We start from the raw sequence: 19902 nt of genomic DNA on the forward strand, positions 1-19902 counted from the left end.
TAGTCAACAAAAGGCTTACCTGTATGCCTGACATGTGGTGCGAAATCTGCGAACAATGAAAATTTAACTTTTTATTTTATAGATTTTCCACAAATAAGGGAAGGACTCTAATAGAGCTGCATAGTTCAGGGTTTTATTTCAAAGTAGGTCTACAGATGCCAGTGTTTTTTCTCCTTTTCTGTGTTTTATTTCAAAGTAGGTCTACACATGGTATTCTTTTTTCAAAGTGGACTACTTTCTATTTTATAAATGTTCCACAAATAAGGGAAGGACTCAAATATACCTGAATAGTTCCGGGTTTTATTTCAAAGTCGGTCTACAGACACCAGTGTTTTGTCTCCTCTTCTGTGTTTTATTTAAAAATGGGTCTACACAGCCAGTATTTTTTCTCCTCTTCATAAGAGTTTGAGGTTTTCCTTTGTTATAACAGGTAAAAACAGCAATTAAAAAGTCAAACATTTTCTTTTTGTTGCTTTATAATCCCATCAATGCAACAAACTGTGTGCTATAAGTATAAAGTATAATAAATCGCAAATTACTTTGGGTATGCAATTGTCAGGCGTTTTATGCTAAATGTGGGGTATGCTTGGGGATATATAAAACGTTATACACCGTTATCTTCATTTTAAGGGTAAATAGGTTGTGCGGCTCCCTGAGCATTTTATTTTGTGGGACGGGGGAAAAGTGGCTCTTTTGATAGTAAAGGTTGTTGACCCCTGGGTTAGGGGAAGGGGGTTTGGAAATGAATGTGGTGTCCCCACAAGGAAGGTAGGTAGGTAGGTAGGTGTGTGTGTGTGTGTGTGTGTGTGTGTGTGTGTGTGTGTGTGTGTGTGTGTGTGTGTGTGTGTGTGTGTGTGTGTGTGTGTGTGTGTGTGTGTGTGTGTGTGTGTGTGTGTGTGTGTGTGTGTGTGTGTGTGTGTGTGTGCGATATACCTCAGATCTGAGCAAGCTCTGCCTGCTTGTCTGCTTCAAACTCTCCTTCATTCTCGTCGTCTCCGTTATAGTCCGCGAGCTCATCCTCCATCGTCTTATCTAGTAAACAGTACAACATGGTTATTAACACACACCTTACTGTCTATCAAACATTACACTAGCATCATTGATGAGGAGTGAGAAGCAGAGCAGAGTTAATGTTTCATTATAGAAATGTGTGTATTTTCTCTCACATAATGCACTGAGCTCTCTTTCTCTCTCACTCGTTCTCCTTTAAAAAAAATAGCTGTAAGTGGTATTTCTTGTTAAAGGGGACATGCATTGCTATTCCTTGCACTATTTGGGCAACTTTACACAATTCCTGTGAGTCTATGGAAGACATCTGTAAGGTTTACTTTTTTTTTTTAAATCATTGTTTTATATTTCTAATAGAGTACTCGAAAGCTGTTATTACTGTTATTGGATGGGCTCCGCCCATAAGCGCTTTCAGTGACAGTCACCCACACAGCGTGATACATACGAGGGAGAGCGAGAGAGAACGAGCAAGAAAGAGAGAGAGACACACAGTCAAGTTTGTGTGTAATGCTCCGACGAGGGAGAGAGGAGAGATGCATCCCCGACACACACGCAGTCAAGTTTCTGTATGTGTGTGTCCCCGACGAGGGAGAGATGGCGCACACACATTTACACACACTTCTGCAGTCCCTCCCGCCGTCCCTCTCTATCTCTCTCTCTCCTCGCTCGTTCTCTGCCTGTCAAACCCTGTTTGAGGAAGTGTCGGGTTACACTATGGCAGGGGTGGCCAACCCGCGGCTCGCGAGCCGCATGCGGCTCTTTGCCCGTCAATGTGCGGCTCTTCCATCCATAAAAAAAAATAAAAAAAAATAATTTTTTTTTTTTTTTTTTTTTTTTTTTACTTTTTTTTTTTTTATGTCACTCATTCCATAAGGACGTAGAATAAACATTTACAATTTTTTTTTAAATGGTCCATTTGCATGTTCTTGGTATCTGAATCTAGGGACATATATGGATCAGTGTCAGAAATAGTGTGTCTGTTACTAGGCTTGAGTAAATTGTAATGAACCAAAGGAGAATATCAATTCTATTTAAAAAAAAAAATTATCTTTGACTGTAAATAACACCATGCTAAAATTGACCAGACCTGAAAAATCTAAGCAAATGAATAAAGGGAAGATGATTAAACAGAAGGTTTTGTAGATACAGTACTGAATTCTGCCATCTTTTTTATAATGTAAATTTCTCCACCATTTTTCATCATATTGCAACACCGTTTTTTGCAAGACGTTCACAGAAAGGTAGAGAAACTAACTGCGTTCTGTTTTATGGCAATAACGTTCAGGTTTGTGGGAGATAATCCCAAAAAATAAGAGAAATTAAAAAGTAAATCCAGAAGTCAGATGATTGACAGGGGCTGGTGTGAGCTGGGTAGGGTAGTTTTTCGAAATTTGAAAGCCCTGAGTCTCTTCCTTCAAAAGACTACACTCACTTTTGGCTGTGCCACTTCCTCCTGTCAATATGCGCCGGTTTCCGACTCAATGCCCTGAGATTTCTATAATCTTATATTTCACTAATAACAGTTCAAATAATTGGTAAACAAACATAATGCTGAAAATATACACTTTTACTGTATATCTCGGGCTTAAGAGGTTAACCCTGTGAGGCCCAAATTAAAAAGAAATTAGCAACTTCAGAGGCCAGAGGGTGGGACATATAAACACATTTACTATCAAATAGCATTGTGAGGCTGAACAACAGGACCAATTGACTATACATGTGCTTAAAGGGGAACTATCTTATAAATGGCTTTTTTCAGTGTTTACCATTGTTTCTTAGCTATGTGGACTTATATTAATAGGATATATGTCTCTAATTCTCATATTGGCGAATTCTTCCAATTCTCCTCTCACAATATTCACCCTCACTGAACTGAGTCATCTGAAAATGTGCATATCTGTGATGTCAGAGATTTCTCAGCTGCATAATAATGTGGCAGTTGATGTGGCAGTTGGCACCAGGCCACACAGTGGTTGGAGCCCAGCCTCAAAACGGCTTAAGATCTTAAGGTAGAAAAATGCGGTTTTTAGTACTTGATTAGAAATACAAAACAATGCATTTTTTTTGAAAAAAACCTAGGTGTTCCATAGACTCACAGGAATTGTGTAAAAGTGCCCAAATAGTGAAAGAAATAGTAAAATAGTTCCCCTTTAACATTTTTTAAATAAACATTATTTTTTTAAATGGCTAAAAGTGATTTTGTAATTTTGAAACCGTGGGTCTCACAGGGTACTTTTAACCCTGTGAGGCCCAAATAAAAAAGACATTAGCAACTTCAGAGGCCAGAGGGTGAGACCTATAAACACATGAAGGGTGCCGTGACTGAAAAAAAAGTTGAGAAACGCTGGTATATGGTGTGGCTCTTTGTGGTACCACAGTCATTTTTTTGTGGCTCTTAGTCTCTGACTGGTTGGCCACCCCTGCACTATGGCTACGTCCCCGACACACACGCAGTCAAGTTTGTGTGTGTGTGTGTGTCCCCGACGAGGGAGAGAAATGGCACACACACATTTACACACACTTCTGCAGTCCCTCCCGCCGTCCCTCTATCTCTCTCGTTCTCTGCCTGTCAAACCCTGTTTGAGGAAGTGTCGGGTTACAATGCGGATGCGGTCTCTGCACTATAATGGTTGATGTGGGCGGTGGAGGTGAGTACAACTAGGGGCGGAGCTATGCAAATCAATGCTATATTAACATCACGGAAACCGTTAAATCAGAACAGTTTAGTTGAGTGAGGGAGGATCTCGTGAACTCGAGACTAGACTGATGAGTCAATATGGTAATTAGAGACACAGACCCATTAATACTAACCTGTATTACTATAAAACCATGCTAAACACAGAAAAAATCAAATAAAAGTGTACATTCCAACAGCCATCACTGATATAGAGTGTTTGGTCAGTAACATGGGTCTCCCGGTCCCTCCGCTCTGCAGTAAACACAAAATACATTTCCTGGCATCCACTTAATCCAATCAGGAGAGAACCCTAGATATTTTTACTTATTTCAAGAAATCTTGCCAAGCCAAATTAGTTTACTGCACTGGCAGATTATTTTACTTGTAGCTTACTGCACTGGCAGATTATTTTACTTGTTTCAAGGACACATTTGCTTAAAACTAGTTTTTTATTTCTTATCTTTGTCAGACTGCAGTGTGGAGTTCTCTCTCCTGATTGGATAAAGTGGGAACGGGATACCAGAAGATTTATTTTGTGTTTACTGCAGAGTGGAGGGACTGACCAGACAATGTATATTAGTGATGGCTGTCAAAGTGTAGAGCTATTATTTTAACATGTAGACCACTTGTTTTAAAGGGGACATGTACTATAAATGTCATTTTTCAGTCTCTAGCATTGTATTACAGTAATAGGAGTTAGTATCAATGTGTTTTAGTGTCTAAATACCATATTGGCGGATTGCTCTGATTCAGCTCAGATAATTTCCTGCTCCAGTAAATTAGTCCATCCTGATTTGAAGGCCTGAATGACGTTACTCAGGCTCTGGGTAGAAGACAGTGATGTGATTGGCTCTGTGGTTGTAGCTAATGCCCGCCCACAATCTACCTAGACTAGACACCGAGTGGAAAACCACTTCCTCATACTGCGAGGCAGAGTGAAACCCGACACCTCTGCATACACTGGAGGGAGAGAGAGAGAGAGAGATGGAGAGAGAGAGGGAGAGAGAGAGAGAGGGAGACAGAGAGAGAGAGGGAGGGAGCACTTGGGGGGGGGGGGGGGGGGACCTGCCGCGCCACATGGGAGAGGGGAGGAAGGGAGCCCCCCCCCACAAGCTGCCGCAGGGAGAGAAAAAACGAAAGGAAGAGACTTTTTTTTTTTCTCTCTGACTAGCCTGATTAAGGATCTGATTAAGGAACAGATGGTAGCTTTCAAAGTACACGTCGCACACATCAATGCTAAATTCGAAGAAGTTATGGAAGCGGTCGCTGTACAGTCCGTGCGAATCACGACAGTGGAGAATACGGTGACAGAAATTACACAGGCAGTCAAAGAGAACGAGAGGATCATCAACGTTGGTTTGACAGAGGTAACGAAGGAGATAAAAAAGGTGAAAGAGGCATGTCGGATAAAAATACAAGAAGTTAAAGATGAAGCGATGGAGAGGCTACTCGAAACCCAACGTTACTACAGGCGAAATAACATCCGCATTGTAGGACTTGATGAATCAGTCAATTGCACAGACGACAAGTTTCCAACAGTGTTATCAGAGATTTTGGGTAACAACATTCTAACCACAGAGCCGATAGTGGACCAATGTTACAGAATCGGTACTCGAGAACAAAGAGGCAACGGTCCAAGAGTCATCATTGTTACTCTGTGCAAGACGGCAATAAGAGATGACATCATCAGAGTTGCACGCAACCAAAGGGGAAAGCTGAAACATGGTGAAAATTCAATATTTATCTACGAGGATCTTTGCAAAGAGGCCATCGCTCAGCGTTTCCCCTACAAGGAGGTGATGCAGAAATTGTTCAAGTGTGGCCTCGGACCAAGGCTAATATACCCGGCACTATTATCGATCGTGGGTAAAGACGGCCGTAGGGAAAGATTACGCACGCCTAAAGACGCCGAGGAATACTTGAATCTACATGGAGCAGATCCCCCAGGGCAGAACGCAACACTGTCTTGCACCAGATAAGCCTACTCATCTCTCTCTTTCTCTGTGTATCTCAGTATTAGAATGACTTTATCCGGGCTCAACAAAAGTAGCAGATGATATGCATGCCGGCAACACCAAGGCACAATGTGTATAATATGGTTCGTAATGCATTATATTTACAGACTTCTGGTCTCCGTGGAGACAAGAATATATCATTGACACTATGAACAATCTGGAATATTCTGGGCTCATCGCTCGACTGCTCTGGGTCACTAAGAAATATCCCGAAAATACTAGTAGTCATGAACCCTGGGTAGGAAGATCATTCTGGAACATAACAGCAGTCTGTTCGTATATACTAGTGTATTCTACAACCTTCTAGAATATAATGCACCATTACAACGAAGGCCTGCAACTTTAACATTAACATCCGGTGTGTATAAGCATAAGCATATGATCAATTGACTGAAGTTTAATCAGGCCTTAATAAGGCTTTAAAAAAAAATCAGCCACACCTAAACGTATGAGCACAACAAGGTTATTCTAATAATTTAAATAATCACTCCACTGATGTAGAGATTGGCACAATGTAGCTCTAAAAGTCTCTGTTTTTCTCTTATCTATTTATTCAATTCTGTTCTAGTGGTTTCTCCACGTTGAGTTTTATTTTAGCTCTCACTCCTTTTTTTTTTTTTTTTTATCTTACATTGTTCTTTCCCATTGTTCTTCATATTAAGGTGTTAGTGTTTCTCTACAATCTTTTCCTTTTTCTGATGTTTCCTACATAAGTTAGTAGAAGGTTCAAATGAATATATCAATGAAGGTATATTATTTTTTTTCATTTTTCATAATATTTCACTACAGTAAGGGAAGGCGCAAGACCAAAAGCGACATTCTATTGAATTAGAATGAAAATGTTAGATCCTATGGCAATTAGCATAGGAAGATTAGGATTACAAAACTCAGTTTGGGCAATCCGGTGGCCTAAGGGAGGGAGTCATACGCGGAGGATGTGTTTATGGAACACAGGCCTGTACGACTCTCTGGGAGAGGGGAAAAAAGGGGATTTTTATTTGTATATATATATGTTTTTAAGCTCGGCTCTCAACGGGACCTCAATAATTGGATGTACATCTATTGTAGCTTCGCACTCCAGAAGCATTACCAAAAACTACACAAAAACATGTATAGATTATGGCTAGTTTGAATATAATGATATGGAACACTGGTGGGATAAATAAACAACACAAACGCAAAAGCGTGCTCACACTGATGAAAAAAGAACATGTGGACGTGGCTCTACTAAGCGAAACGCACATTTTAGAGGAAAACATAGATACGTTAGCGGATAACACATATCATAATATTAGTCACTCTTCTTTTGGTACGAGAACTCGAGGTGTAGCCATAGTCGTTAGACGTAAGTTAAATATTGAATTAAAGGGAGTATGGTCGGATGCAGATGGGCGTATAACTATAGCTAGGATTGTACACAATAACAGGAAAATAGCGTTGGCAGCGGTATATGCCCCAAATTTGTACGAAGAGGGTTTCTTCTCTACACTAACCAATGCAATGTTAAACCTTCCCGATTACTCATTTATAATAGGTGCAGATTTTAATGCCATTTGGAATCCAAGGATGGACAAATCTTACCTCGCCTTTTCCAGCGAACAAAATAATTCATCTAAAGCATTAAAGGATTGGTCGAAGATTACAGGTGTAAATGACTTATGGCGTTCACTTAATCCCACGACCCGAAAGTACTCGTCGATCGGCGAGACATAACACATTATCCAGAATAGATTATGTCTTTGCATCCCCGAGACTATTTGATAAATATGAAGTGGAAATGATACCCAATGATCAGATCACTGTTATTTACTCCTAAAAGGAACATTTGGTATACTATCTTCCCGAGCCCCAAGATGGCGTTTTAAATCGATGCTGCTTAATAACAAGGAATTCATTACACAACTCAAAGAAGCTCTTATAGTATTCCTACGGGAGAATGCAAACTCGGTGCAAGACCCCAGAATAATATGGATGTCGGTAAAGGGAATGATCAAGGATTTCACCGATAGCTTTTCCTCAAATGCGCAAGAATCAATGCACAAAACTGTCTGAACTGGAAACGCTTTACTCAACGTTATTTAATTCTTTAAAATACAACAACTCAACTAGACTAGAAAATCAAGTTAACGTACTAAAAATAGAGATCAATGCCATATACAGACAACAATCGGAAATACAAATATGCAGCACAAGACAACAGCAGTACTCCCAAGGTTCTAAACCTAGTCACCTATTAGCCATGCGATTAAGAATTAATGCAAAATTTGCAGATATAACTACCATTAGAGCACAACAAGTACTTGAAACAGACCCCGAAATAATAAATGATACATTCAAAGAATTCTACTCCGACTTATATAAATCAGAAACGACCTTCGATCAAAACAAAATGGACACATATCTTAATCAAATTATTCTCCCTAAACTTTCAGAGGATGACGCTAAACAGTTAGAAACACCGATCACACTAGAGGAACTCAAGAAGGCCATATCCGAAATGCAAAGTGGTAAGGCTCCTGGAAGAGACGGTATCCCACCAGAAATTTACCTTTCTTGTTGGGACATAATTGGACCCTTATTACTAAATATGATCTTATACTCAGTCAAGGAGGGTAACTTCCATAAAAACGACAATATTGCACTCATAACAGTCCTTCTCAAAAAAGACAGACCCCACCGAGTGCGGTAGTTACAGACCCTTAAGCCTCCTCGGAACCGATATCAAACTGTACTCTAAGGCAGGGGTTCCCAAACTTTTCAGACCAGGGCCCAGAAAATAAGGCATCAGAGAGCCGCGGCCCAATGCACATCGTCGGGCTTTTTTTTTTTCTTTTTTTTTGCCATGCGACCGATTTTTTAAGCCAAATATCACTTCAATCCTATTAAGTTAGTTCAAGTTAGTTATTCATTTATATGTGCTATTTATGAGAGGGCTAACTTGTTGCAAAATAATAATGATAATAATAATAGCCTCATTAAAATACTATTGTTGCTTCGGTTGTTTTCAGCGTTTTATGTGCATAATCTGTTATTTAGTTTGAAATGTTCATTGAAATAAGTAGATTTTTCGTTTTTGTTTATTTATTAAGTTAATATAAAACCATATAGTCACATTTTAGAATACAATATAATAGAATTTTAGAATACAACTAGAAACACTGTCCTGGTCTGCTTCTAAGTTCAGTGGCCTGACAAAAATAATAATAAAAAAATAAAAAATAAAAAATAAAAATATTTTTTTTTTCTTTTTTTTTTCTTTTTTTTTAAATCATCTCGCGGCCCACCCGTGGCTGCTCGCGGCCCACCTTCGGGTCGCGACCCCGACTTTGGGAACCACTGCTCTAAGGTATTAGCCATCAGATTACAAAAGCATATGACGTCTTTAGTTCATCCGGACCAAACTGGCTTCATAAGAGGTCGCCTGATCACTGATAACATAAGACGAATACTGCACGTACTAGATGCAGACAAGGACGACACCATACCTAAGGCGATGCTGTCCCTGGATGCTATGAAAGCCTTTGACAGGCTGGAATGGTCGTATCTATGGGCAGTATTCGAAAGGATGGGGTTAGGAAAAGGATTCATTGATATGATTAAAGTATTATACAAAGACCCATCGGCCATGATTACAACAGGTACAATCATCTCCAAAATCTTTCCGGTATCACGCTCAGCCAGACAGGGTTGCCCTCTTATTCCCGGACTATTCGATTTATCATTAGAGCCTTTAGCACAATATATAAGACAATCCCAATCCATAGAACCAATCGTAATCAAGGGCACACAACATAAAATTAGTTTATATGCGGACGACGTAATATTGTTCATGCAAAGCCCCAACACCACATTGCCTCATCTACTCAAGTTGATTGAGAACTTTGGTGATTTATCAGGATTTAAGATAAATTGGCCGAAGTCGGCTTTCCTTCCACTTAACACCCCTGCAAAAAAAGATATAACCCTCCCAGGTGAGATACCTATGGTAAAACATTTTAGATGCTTGGGAGTGGAAATATTCCCCACCATAAGACAAACGGTGAAGCACAATTACACAAAAATCCAAAACAAAATCAAAGACGACCTTGATAGGTGGGCAAAACTTAAAAACTCAGTACAGGCAAGGATATCAATAGTTAAGATGGATGTACTACCTAGAATCAACTTCTTCAGTTCAATGCTACCGTTACCCCCTCCAGAGGGTTACTGGAAAAGATTACACTCCTCCACATACACATTTATTTGGAATAACAAACCACCACGTATAAAAAGATCCACCGCACAGAGAAATAAAGCAGACGGTGGCATGGCATTTCCAGATTTTTTCCACTATTTTAAGGCGTACACATTAAGACCATTGACAACATGGTTTGATCCCCAAGCATTAGTATCCTGGAGAAAATTGGAAGAAAACATAGTAGCCCCACATAGACTGAAGGACATAGCATACACTAAACTACCAATCAAGCACTGTGAACGGAAATTTGGCCCCATAATTACCCATGCGATCCGGATATGGCGTGAAACACAAAAAAAATATCCTAACCCACAAAAATGGCACAATCACACTCCCTTATTCAATAACAATGCACTCTTAATTGAAAAACGACCTATAAGATTCCCTATATGGGAAGAGCAAGGCATACACTCATTAGGGGATGTTTTTAACAACCAGGGCCCTCATGCATCAACGTGGACTTTGAACTTGACCTACTTCCACACGTAAGCACGGAATGTAGAACTAGCGTACGCACAGGGAAGTCGGCATTCATCACACGTGCGTACGCAGGCTCTATGGTCCTCCGTGTTGATGAATACCACTTTGTTCTACCGTCAATGCTCGTGCATGATTATCCATATATGGTCATGAAAATGAGGAAACACCCCCCATGGGATGTGAAATAATGGACCGACCCGAGCGGGACTCCGAGAAACTCCACGGAGAATTCACTGCTGTCGAACCAAGAAGACACTATCGCGTATTATGATTTATGGGATAAATAAAAGGCGGACTTGTAAACGGTGATGTCAGATATCAACGGCTCCCTAAAACCATTGCTGCAATTCTGCCTGGACAGCTCAAAATACTAATAAAGACCGTTCGTTGACCACTGTTTGGCGCTGGTTGTGTGTCATTATAACCGTGCTGTATGAATGCCTTTATTAGTTGTGTTCGATTGGCTATATGATTTTTAGAGGCATCTATTTTGTTGTCGGCTAATAAAGACCGCGCTGGAATATGACTGCCTTTTCCCGTGTTGTTTGATTAATACCCACGGATTAAAGTTCTCCTCAATTCTATTCCAAATCGCGATGGATCTCCCGTCAATTTTCTACCTGCTGCATATGATTTCTAGAGGCATACTACAATCTATTTTGATGTCAGTATTGGGTAGCCTATATAAACAATATAATACGAGAGCATAGAACAATGAATCTCACTGCATGTATGATGTATCCTGCCTTTCAATACATGAACTTGAATCCCATCATATAGTCTGTCCACTATCTGCATGGTGTCATTGCAATGCGTTTTCTATTCTTTCTTGTACAGTAAAAAGGGGGAAGAACACTATATTCATATGACTTATTCTGCTTACAGCTTCGAAATTCCACTTGTTTCGTTTAACGTAAAGCCTTTTAAATATAATCAAAACGTTCCCGTGTTTCGGCGGTCTGTGCGCAAAATAATAACGAGTTGAGCTTTATGATTTATGATGAATTGAAAATGGGGGACCCTGATGTAAACAAGACGAAAGTTGGTCTGCATCCCCAATTAACAATTGTGTGTATTGAGCTGTACTGTACTGTACCCATTCTGCAATCTGTTAATAAACTTTTCAATCAATCAATCAATCAAGCTACGCGGAGCGCAGTCAGTCAGTAGCCTACACCCCGTATATTCCGATAACGCTATATAAACCATGAATGAATGAATGAATGAAAACTTTATTAACAGATTGCAGAATGGGTACAGTACAGTACAGCTCAATACATACAATTGTTAAGGGGATGCAGACCAGAGAAAGACTTTCGTCTTGTTTACATCAGGGTCCCCCATTTTCAATTCATCGTAACATATATGACATGCTGCATTCATTCTGAGAGAAAGATCTATTATTCCAAATGCTATTTATAGGGTTTTAACCATAGTTACACTACTGTTGCTATCTTACAATGAACTATAATGAACTACGGTTCATACAGAACATCCAGTGTTATTATGCACAGAAGCTCATTTCCTTGTTGTAATAATATATTCTACCACTGGGAGCTAGGTACGCCAGGTCTGAAATGTGCGTAGATGTACGCACGAAGTCAAGTTCAAATCGAAATTGATGAATCCCACTCTTTGCTTAGAAATGATCGTACGCACGGGTTACGCACAGATCTGTGCGTAGAACACGTTGATGCATGAGGGCCCAGGGTTTTTGTAGTTATGGAGAAATATGCACAACATTTTATCTCACCAAGTCCACATGGCTTTTTTACATACAGTTACGGCTATGTTTGAAGTCTCACGGTGTTCCATTAGACATACCAATTGAACACCACAGATACCACAAATTCTTCTATGAAAGAGAGACATCGAGAGGTTTTGTTTCAGGTTTTTATCATCAATTACTAACGTCCTCATATGAAACCCTCCAACTAGACTCTGTCTGGAGGAGGGATATACCAGACCTGGAAAGTGACTTTGATTGGCAAGGAGCATGGGCAAATGTCCGACTTACATCAAGGAACCCGGATCATCAACAAATCAATCTTAACTATATTCACAGGACATACTTGACTCCTATAAGACTGAACAGAATGGGTCTTAAACAAGACTCCAAATGCTCCCAATGTACAAATGGAGACGAAGGGACATTTATGCACATGTATTGGGACTGCCCACCAGTTAAGGCATTCTGGAAAGATGTGACCCAACAATTATCAAAACTCGTATCTTGGAATATACCAGTACACCCCTCTGTATTACTATTGAATGATGTTTTTGAGTTTGCAGTAAATCCACAGCTAAAGAGATTGGTTTTATCAGGTATCACAGTAGCTAAAAAGCTGATCGCATCACGCTGGTTTCAACCGGAAAAAATGTGCCGGAAGGTTTGGTTTCTTACATATCTCGATGTGATTTATCAAGAAATATCTACAGCAAGAATTCTGGGTCTCAATGAATCCAAAATGTCAATGTGGTTAGAAGTGGTGGAGAGAATAAAAGCTAGCTTATAATGGTAGTGTCTGGTTAGGAGCGAGGGATAATGGAGGTACTATCCAAGGAGGGGTCCGGGAGGGGGGGGTTCGAGCTGGAGCATATGTGTGTAGGGTTTTAGATAATAGGTATTAGGGGTATATCCTGTATAAGACATTGGTATAATTGGTAATTTCGTTGGATATACACTGTATACGGTAAAATATTATTATATATATTTTTTTGCTTTCTGTTTCTGTGCTTGCATGTCATTTTAGCCATCTTAATTGTTAGTTTCATTATGCATTGTGTGTTGAGTACTGACTTTTAATAATTTTGTTTTGCAATAATAAAAAAAAAAAAAAAAAAAAAAAAAAAAGAGAATAGCAGGCCCTGGCACTCTGACTACGACATCATCTTTGACAGAAGATGTAGTCGGGCCTGCACCATGACAAGGCTCCGGCCATAGCTTCTTTTTGTCCCGCCAGCGAGAGGCCTTTCGTCAACGTGGAGACCTGTGTTGCGGCCTTTCGCCCTGCGTTCCTTGGTGCAGGTAAGATGTCCATTGGACATTACCCCACTCTTCCTTCCTTCCCCTCCCGAATGTTTTGTTAATAACGATGTTTTTTTCCAGGCAAAACATATGTTACTTCACAACATTTGGAGATACGACATGTGCTGTGTGTGAATTGTCTTGGTCGTTTGTGTAGCTTGGGTAGCGTTGGCCAAAGCTGTGTGTGGCCTGGTGTCAGTACCTGGCTACTCTATTTGCAGTTAGCCTATTTAGCTGATGTCGGCCATTGGCTCCTTGCTACTTTGTTTTCTCTGGTATAGACCCTCTTCTCTTTGGATTTAAGTGTTGATCTTTGTCCTTTTGGATCTATGTATATTCATGTTGCCTTTGTGAAGTTATCTTTTCCTTCCGTTTTGTTCTTCCATTAAAAGTTGAATATCCTTTAGGGGCTCATCTTTGCTTATCTCTCTCATACATGCTCTCTCTCTAACACACACACACACACGACACACAGACATGCTCTCTCTCTCTAACACACAAACACACATGCTCTCTCTCTCTCTCTCTCTCTCTCTCTTTCTAACACACACAGTCTGCCTATGGCGGCCTTTCTCGATGGCTAGGCTGTGCTCGCTGAGTCTGTACCTAGTCAAGGATCTTCAGTCACAGTGCTCAGGTATTCTGCCACTGTGTACTCTCTGTTTAGGGCCAAATAGCATTTCAATTTCTTTCCAATGTGTCTCTCTCTCTCTCTCTGTACACTGTATATTGACTGTAGAACGGGAGCTCTCTCTCGCTCTCTCTTGCTCTCTCTCTTGCTATATGTTGACTGTATCATGCCCAGCCTCGGGCAGCGCTATTATTTAAGAATATGTTAACTGTATGAAAAAAATATATATATATATTTTTTTTTTTACCTTTTGGGGGGGGGGGGGGGGCTCGCGTTTAAATCTCACACAGGGCCTCGCATTTCTCCCAGGCGGCCCTGCCTCCAAGTATATTGTATGTAGTATGTCACACATACTGCACTCCATGTACTGAACAATAAGATCCAACAGTATGTAGCATGATGTACACACTTTATGTATGTAGTATATGCAATAAATTCTGCAGCAGCTACAGTGTGTCCTTGTTCACTCTCTCGCTCCAAAGTAAACACTAGGGCTGACCCCTATTAGTCGAATAGTCAACTAATCGATCGAAAGGAGCCGTAGTCGACTGCCAACCTCTTAGTCGAATGCAAAAAAGAAAAATAATAAATATTATTATTTTATTTTAATTTTGAATTATTTTATCATTCTTTCCAAAAGAAAAGAGGCCTAGAAGTGTGGCTAACGCTAATGGCACGCATAGCAGAGGCTAACTGCCTAAGAAAACAGGCACAGAGGAACTGAAAGAGGATTTCACCCATCTAATGAACACACTAGACTAGACAAATATCAAGATGTATCCATCAGTGGACCAATTGCATGCTTTTGCAGAGAACAAGAAGCCTTCCGTCGACTCCTTCAGACATTAAGCACCCCCACAGCCCAAATGGAATGATAAAAAAAAAAAAAACATTATACTTTCATAGTCGACTAATAGTCGACTATCGGCTAATTTAGTCGACTACACGTCGACTATACAAATCCTAAGTCGGGGACAGCCCTAGTAAACACCTACAAACGCACCTATATTTTCGGCAAGCTGGTTCTGTGGTTTCTCCAGGTCAACGCCGCCCACTATCTGTTCCTCTGCGTCGTAGTTTTCTGTATCGTCAATCCTCTGACCAATGGGAGTATCATCTGCTTTCCCCTGACCAATCAGCATGTCTTCTACACCGGGGTCCGCCTCTGGGGAAAAAGAGCAGGATCCAGAGCCAATAGTCAGTTAACCCTTTCACTACAGACTGATAACCCTCTAGTGTGGTAGTGAAAGACCACACTATTTGAACGACCACATCAAACAAGAGGTGGACGTGGGCAAATACTGCGGCATGGTCATGCTGGACCTACAAAAGGTCCTTCGACACTGTCAATCACTCCATTCTGATTGACAAGCTAAAAGCAATTGGTTTTGATAGTCTATCAGTGAGTTGGATGCAATCCTACCTGGAGGGGAGAGAACAGATGGTGGAGGTAAACGGTACCCCCCCCCCTCCCAGTGAGCTGTGGTGTTCCACAAGGAAGCATACTAGGACCGCTACTGTTCCTAATTTATGCAAATGGCATGTTGTCAGCTTGTGACTGCAAATTGATCCTGTTCGCGGACGACTCAGCCCTGCTGGTCTCTGACAAGAACAAGTTACAGGTTGAAAAAACCCTCAGCTCGGAACTAGGCAAAATCTGCACCTGGCTCGCTGACAACAAACTATCATTACACCTGGGTAAAACAGAGTCCATTCTCTTCGGTTCAAATAACAAACTCAGCAAGGCCAACGGCTTCTCAGTTACAGTGGGTGACAATATTGTCACAAGGAAAGATGAAATTACATACCTGGGTTCTATCCTAGAGGCAAATCTTTCCTGTGACAAAATGGCATCCAATGTAATAAAAAAAGTCAACCAACGAACTAGATTCCTGTACCGGATCTCCTCTCTGGTAAACAAGAATACCCTGAAGACTCTGGCAGGAGCACTCATTCAAGGGTACTACGACTATGCTTGCACCTCATGGTACCAAAGCACCTCAAAATTACAAACATCACAAAACAAACTGGTCAGACTACTGCTTGACCTTACCCCTAGAACCCACCTCACCCCTGCCCACTTTGACAACCTAGGATGGCTTAGAGTAGACGACAGAGTACAGCAACTTGCAATGGGCCTGGTCTACAAGATACACTACACGACTAAGGTACCCATGTACATGTCAAAATACTTCCCAAAGGTCAGTGAATACCACAACCACAACACCAGAGGGAGCTCCACAAATCATGTTAAACCCAGATTCGGCTCAAACAAGGGACTAAACACGTTTCGCAATTATGCCACATCAATGTGGAACGCCCTACCCACAGCTGTAAAGGAATGTGAATCGCTACCCACTTTTAAAACCACTCTCAAGGAGCACCTACGGGAGACGGCAATTCGAAACTGGCCCCTGTAAATGTCCTAACCCAACCCCCTCCAATGTACAGTAAATGTCTTAACCCAGTAATACACAAGACCCTCTTCTTGGACCAAGTAAGGTTTCGTCGATAATCCAATGTACAGTCCCCCCCCACCCAATTTATATGCGTTCCCTTATCTTATCCACCAGCCATCCAGACTGCGATGCTGACTTCATTAACACCAAAAACCCGCACAGTAGATATCTCTAGATAAATCACATCGAGATAGGTGAGAACCCATACCTTCGGGCACATTTTATCCGGTTGAATCCAGCGTGACGCTATCAACTTTTTGGCAGCTGTAGAACCCGCAAATCTGGTATGTCATAAATGTATAGATGTAGCAGTACTGTCTATCTGTATGTCATCGTCATGTATGTCATATATGTTATGATTAATTGAAAATGGGGGACCCTGATGTAAACAAGACGAAAGTCTTTCTCTGGTCTGCATCCCCTTAACACATTGAGTGCCAGCGACGATAAATCTCGCTTTTTTTTTTATTGGCGATTTGAATTCATATTTCATCAATCTAGTCTCACGTTAGTGCTGCAAACTCTCTCTGAGCTCCATTGGGAAAATACCGCCCCCTATCGTCTCTCCCTGTTGTACTGCACCCCTTTGGAATGGATTGCATGAAACACATGGGGGGGGGAATCCAGCTCCCTCATTTTACTTCTCAGGTAAGTCATCCGAGAGGATCGGATTCATTGCCGAGCCCCAAAACAGCGTGGAATACATATTTCCAGTACCCAGCGTTGGATCAATAAACGCGATCGATATTTGGAATGGCGATCAGGAATTGGAATAATCTTTTTGGAGAACATCTGATCTGAGGTAAGGAATCTATTTTACCAGTCTTAGGATAATCAGAACTTTTTTCACAGAGATATCAACGTGGGCCCTATGTGCGTGTGTGTGTGTGTGTGTGTGTGCTGATTAGGAAATGAGAGAATCGATTTTCAGCTCGCTTCTATAGCGTGCATAAGTACACATATACTATCGATAATCTAGCGTTTATTTGAAAAATAATAAAGTTTTTTGTGATTATCACAGAATCTTTATATTTTCCTGAAACTTTCAAAATGGTATAAAACGGAAATGAACCGATTAAAAAACAATCTGTTTCAACAATGTTGACTGCAAACAAGTCATTGATAATCGACGGCCAGATTAGACACATAGCCATAATTTAAGACATAGTTTATGCGTTTGCAAATATGAGAGCTCTATCATTGAAGTGGACGCTGGCATACAGAGGCTTTTAGCGCTCCGCATGGCTGGCAATCAATGTGTTAACAATTGTGTGTATTGAGCTGTACTGTATTGTACCCATTCTGCAATCTGTTAATAAAATGTTCAATCAATCAATCAATCAATCAATCAATCAATCAAAAGGGTTAAGAAGAAGAAAAGAAAAGAGAACCTCTCCACATGTTCATTTTTAATGCATGCCATTAACAACTTTCTCCACGCTCATTGAATAAGTAGAGTGACACTTATAACACCTTCAAAAGGAGAGGACACGGCACGGTTTAAACAACTGTTTTTGTGGGGTGTTTTTGTGCCACATGGTATAAATACCATTTCAGTGGTCTTTATTTCACACTAAGGAAAGTGAGAGAATTGTGGTGTCAGTGCTGGTGAGTGGATTTATAACATTGTGTAGCCCTATTTCTTCTACCGGTTCTGGCTCCAACCCACAGTCCAACCCACCTTCTATCTGCGAGTCTTCTTCATGAACGGCCATCACCTCCATCTCGTCATCCTCCGTCAGGTTCTTCTTCTGTAGTTTACTGGTGGCTGTGTCGTCGGCCTCTTTTTCCACAGCCCCATCTGGTGGGGGCAGGACGTCCTGCTTCGTCGCTGCATCCAAGGTCAGAGTCTCAGCCTCCGACTTGGAGAGGTCCTTCAAGGAGGGTACCACTGCCGGGGCATCCAGACCTGCCAGGGGTACAGAAAGAGAGCAATATCATCAGCATCGTGTAGGAGATCAGGACAACACGAAAATAAACACAGATGTCAGCAGACTGAGCCTCCAGGACCACGTATTTTACCTTTGTCTGCCATGATCTCATTGGTCAGTAGTTCAGGCGTGCCGTTTGCTTTAGGCTGGGACCGGTCAGGGGTGTGGCCTAGGACAGGAGTAGTCTTAGTGTCATCCAGAGGCCATGCCTTATCCAGCATCCAGTCTTCTTTCACTGGCCCCTCCCCCTTCAGTGTGGGAGCAGCATTCACCTACACAGGAGTCAACAACAACATGTTCTTATACTGTAAACAGTATTTCAGAAGTGTGAATGGGTAATGGCCATACAATTAATCTCATCAGAATCAACAGTGAAATAGCTCTATATTGCTAGGTGTCTATATAACTAGTGGTCTATATTACTAGGGGTCTATAATATATTACTAGGGGCCTATATTACTAGGGGCCTATAAAACTAGGGGCCTATATTACTAGGGGCCTATATAACTAGGGGCCTACAGTTTTTCCCCTACCATTGCCTTGGTGGGGCGGCCCGCCACGCCAACGGGACGCCCCGCCGCTCCAGAAAAATTCTAATAATATATATATTTTTTTAAATAAAATAATCTTTTTTTTCTAATTTAATTTCTAAAAAAAATTTAAAGTTTGCTTTAATCACAGTAATGTTGGCGAGCTAGCTAAATTATACATAAATCGGTTTTCATATAAATCAATCTTCACTAAGACTTTAAAATGGTGGTGCGGCACGGTCTACGGAGACGCAGAAAAAAGCTACCAAATCCATTCCGAGACAACTCCGAGACTGACCAGCGTTGCGCGTAAAAAGTCTCAGTCTCTCTCTCTCCTTCAAGTACACTATAAAAATGTACTGGATAGTTGATATATGAACAGTGTGTGTGTGTGTATGCGCGTGTGCCAGGGTTTCCGTTAGAAAAGATTGTTGCTTGCCTCAGTGTCCGGTAGATTTCAATCTACCGGTCAAATGAGAGAAATTCCGGTCAGAGTTTATTGAGCTTAAAAACAATTGATAGGCAGGCTATATAAAGAATGACATCCTCAAGGCATGTAGATTTATAATATTTTAACTTAAAACTAGGCTACTTTTGCATATACAGTCATTATATTCCAAATAAAATAAGTCCCGAGACTCCGTGCTGCTGCTGACTTTAAATCAAATAGGTGTCTGTGGGCAGTCGGCCCGACATTAATAAACAGCAGTCTGTTATAATCACATTTTTATGAGCTAACGAATTCCGTTATATTGGACATTTGTATTAATTATATCAAGCGAAGAACTGAGAAATTTGGCAGAGAGAGACGGCAACATTATCGTGGGTTTGCGTGATGAATCTCCACCTCCCAACGACTTATTTGCGAGAGTATGCCCCTGCAGAGCCGCAGATTCAGCTGTTTTC

At 41.0% G+C, this 19902-nt stretch overlaps 1 protein-coding gene across 2 annotated transcripts in view; it reads right to left on the minus strand.

The window, feature by feature from the left end:
• Window positions 1-19902, minus strand: part of golm1 (golgi membrane protein 1) — a 55705-nt gene that overhangs the window by 4639 nt on the left and 31164 nt on the right. The window contains exons 7-11 of one of the 2 annotated variants that reach the window (XM_084326545.1): window positions 18558-18738; window positions 18217-18444; window positions 15080-15241; window positions 934-1032; window positions 20-46 (exon numbers count right to left, since the gene is read on the minus strand). In XM_084326545.1, the coding sequence (XP_084182671.1) occupies window positions 935-1032; window positions 15080-15241; window positions 18217-18444; window positions 18558-18738 (669 nt within the window). In that variant the 3' untranslated portion in view covers window positions 20-46; window position 934. The remainder of the gene's footprint in view (window positions 1-19; window positions 47-933; window positions 1033-15079; window positions 15242-18216; window positions 18445-18557; window positions 18739-19902) is intronic. The other variant, XM_084326544.1, reaches the window with a different exon arrangement.

The sequence above is a fragment of the Notolepis coatsorum genome, assembly GCF_963971535.1.
Source record: "Notolepis coatsorum genome assembly, chromosome: 1".
NCBI lineage: Eukaryota > Metazoa > Chordata > Actinopteri > Aulopiformes > Paralepididae > Notolepis > Notolepis coatsorum.